The 3,283-nt window shown below is 44.1% G+C and overlaps 1 protein-coding gene across 1 annotated transcript; it reads right to left on the bottom strand.

The window, feature by feature from the left end:
* Positions 1–393: 393 nt before the first annotated feature.
* Positions 394–2,810, bottom strand: LOC131038002 (RING-H2 finger protein ATL43). The gene has a single exon (XM_057970267.2). The coding sequence runs from the start codon at positions 2,147–2,149 to the stop codon at positions 644–646; it is 1,506 nt and encodes a 501-aa protein (XP_057826250.1). The 5' UTR covers positions 2,150–2,810; the 3' UTR covers positions 394–643.
* Between the last annotated feature and the right edge of the window lie 473 nt (positions 2,811–3,283).

Below are 3,283 nucleotides of genomic sequence, written 5' to 3'. Positions count from 1 at the left end.
ACGAATCACAACACGCAAAGCGTTGCAATTGTCAAAGTAGATTAAGCAAATAAAATAGTAGTACATTGACGTAGAGAAATGGCTTCCAATCGCTTTCAATTTTCTTTTCACTTCCCATCAAAACGTGAACGCCTTTTCATCTGCACACGGTAAACGAAAAGAATATCATACAGTAAGTATCACCATCACCATCCGCCCATGCCAATTTTCAGTTTCCGTGGATTCAACTTCTAACAGTTGTACGTTTTTATTACAATCACAACAATTTAATGTACAGTTAAGTTCTCTTCGTTTGTTGCAACATATATCAAAAGGCCAAACTAAAACAACAGATTTATCGTGACTTTGGGATTGCCCGATTTGGGCAAATTAGCAAAACCCGATGACACACAGTTAAATTCCCATTGGGCGAATATGTTTATTTTCTGTGTGTGCTTTACAATGTACATAATCGCTTTAAAAACTAAAATTTTCATCTTGTGGTGGCAAATGCCTGTATCAGAAATGAGAAAACTAATTAATATTGTACAGGGCTTGCATGTGAATTAATTTTAGGAATTTTTGGGATACAGCGGAGATTTGACAATTATGAATCCGCAGTTCCAAACTAAATCTAAAACAGGAAAGAACAACAATTGATGGATTAGGTAGTAGAAAGGCCGTCTTTGTTAGAATAACTAGAAGCAGCATTTCGTTTTTCCCTACCGGCAAACCAGAGCAGAGTTCGCCGCGCAATTGACAACCATGTTTTCAACATCTCCTCGTCTTTAGTAGGAATGGCGGTTTCTTTAGAAACCAGAGGAAGAATGTTCGCAGTTCGATTCTGCCTTACCCTGTCCAAGGAAGTAATTTCAGACATTGATCGCCGGGGGGAGTTAGAGTCCAGTAATCTTCCACGAGAATCATCTTCTCTCCATGTCGACTGCTTATTAGTCTTTGCAAATTCTAATCTTGAGGCAGAGGATGAAGACAAGCTTTTCAATCTGATGGCTTGCTTATCCAGTTTCCGTTTTCTTTCCATCTCGTCCTTCATCTTGGAAATCTTATCAGAGGCGCCGGCGGCTCGTCTGCCAGGATGCCGCGGTGTGGATTCGAACCCGTGACTGGAATGCGGAAAATAGGGTTGTGCTTCGGGCAGCTGAGAAATATTTCGATCTGAACGGCGGCTGCTGCTCGCCCTGAGGAGCTTAGAGTCGAAGAACTCTAAATCGGACGGCTTGAAGTCGCTCCATCGCCGCTGGAAAATTACATCGGACACTATTATGCGATGCGAGAATCTGCGAACAAAGCGTTCATAGTCGTCCATTTCTGCTTCTGCGAGCAAAAGCTCATCTTTCCTTCCGCTACCTCCAAATTTATCCAGACAGCCAATATCCACGGTCTCCTTCCGACTGCTGCCGAGAGCGTCAATATTCATCCCGGTGCTGGTTTGCCTTCGCAAACTCCCCAATCTATCTATGCTAAATCTGGAGGAGGACCTGAAAGACCTTTGCAGCTCAGCTTCGCTTTCCCTTTGCACAAAAAACTCTATTCCATCTTCAACCAAATCCGTAGAGTTTCTGGGAGAAGCTGCACTCTTTCTCCCTGTTATATCGTCTGCGAGCAGCATGTCCTCGGGGTCGACCCTGTGACGGCACAGCGGACAAGATGAATGCTCGTCCAGCCATTTGTCCACGCACTCCACATGAAAAGCGTGCTTGCACTTGGGAAGCAATCTCAAGATCTCCAATTCTTCAAACGCGTTCAAGCAAACTGCGCATTCCAAACCCTCCTTCATTCCTTTGAGCGACGAAAATTTGAAAACAGGCAGCGATTCCACCACGGCACGATCCACACCTGAAACCCTATGCCTTTCAACCCCGAGATTCGAACCGCGGTCGTCCCTCGAAATTACAGCCATGGCGTTTTGCTTGCAGTGCTTCGCGTACAGGAGAAGGAGAAACGTAAGAGAAAACATAGTAACCAGAACTGCGATTATGACTGCAAGACTTGGACGAAACGTGTTCAAGTTGCCATCCACAGGCATTACAGGAGGCAGACCCAGGCCAGAAGAGTCAGAAGATTTAACAGTTAACGAATCATTGATACTGGCTTCGCGCAGCGGCACGGGGGACTGAGAAAGAAGCAAAAGAAAGCTTGAAGACCGCATATTTGCATAGATTCCAGTACTGATTCAGCCTGTACAATAATATCCTCAAAAGCTTGAAAGATATCAAGGGCTGATTCAGGGTGAGTTAGATACAAACCTAACTCAATTTTGACCTTAACAGAAAAGGATAAATCTAAGGCTACAATCTTTTCAGGCATCTTTCGCGGCTATTGGAAAGGCCAAACTGCACTGGATCTTTTGCAGCCATCGGAATCTCAACTACATCTGCGGTCACGGGTTCGAACCTCTCAAACCTGTCCCTCTCGTACAACTGGTTCTTCTTTACCCCACCCTCTTTTGCCCACGGCACTCCCTCTTTCTTAAGGGGATGGGTGCGTTTACCTAAATTAGGTTTGATTTCACTGTAAAAAAAAAGGTCACTATAGTACAAGTTACGCCAGAGAAAAAAAATCCGAATTCCGGACCCACGCCTGCAAATGTCAGCAAAGAGAACCCAAAATTTCTTCTGAAATTCGATCGAATTTAGAGCCCGAGAAAACGGCCAAGAAAGTAGCAGAAGATTTAAATCGAGAACGGCTCGAACGGGGCTCAGCGCTCACGACGATTTGAATGCGAGACGACTAAAGCGACAAATGTAACAATTTATTAAGAATAGATAACAAATCATGGACCCCCCGGGATCGAATTCTGGGGCTGACGAAACCTTTTACTGCGACGTTGCGGAAAAAGAGGGAATGAATCCAACCGCTATGCCCCACAATCACAGATAACCCCACCCTGCAGTACATAAGTAAACACAACATAATAGTTGAGGGCATTCATGATGTTGCAACTCTGCGAAGCGCAATAAAAAGGTGAGCTTAAAACCCCCTCTTTTAGTAGAAATTTTGAATGCGCATATTCGAATTGTCGTTCTGCGCCATCAGAAATTGTCTTTAGCACAGAGCCAATCCACATCGTTGTAGTACATACTCGTAACTTGTAAGCCGAAAATGATGCGGGAACCCGGTTAAAAAAGCCTTTTGACAGTATAAACGCGTCAATTTGTAAGGGGATATAACTGCGTTTCATGGTCCCGAAACTAAAACGAATAAATTTGCGAAAAATTAGGCGTACTGAATTGGGTGATATCGAGAGAAGTGGTAGGTTACGTCATTAGATGGCAGTTCATCC

The sequence above is a fragment of the Cryptomeria japonica genome, chromosome 6 (genome assembly GCF_030272615.1).
Source record: "Cryptomeria japonica chromosome 6, Sugi_1.0, whole genome shotgun sequence".
In the NCBI taxonomy this organism is placed as follows: domain Eukaryota; kingdom Viridiplantae; phylum Streptophyta; class Pinopsida; order Cupressales; family Cupressaceae; genus Cryptomeria; species Cryptomeria japonica.
Note: the sequence above shows the minus strand (reverse complement) of the source record. Positions and strands in the feature narration are given on the sequence as shown.

What these genes read in the sequence shown, in the direction of transcription:
- LOC131038002 (XM_057970267.2), bottom strand. Translation starts at nt 2,149, where the DNA reads ATGCGGTCTTCAAGCTTTCTTTTGCTTCTTTCTCAGTCCCCCGTGCCG.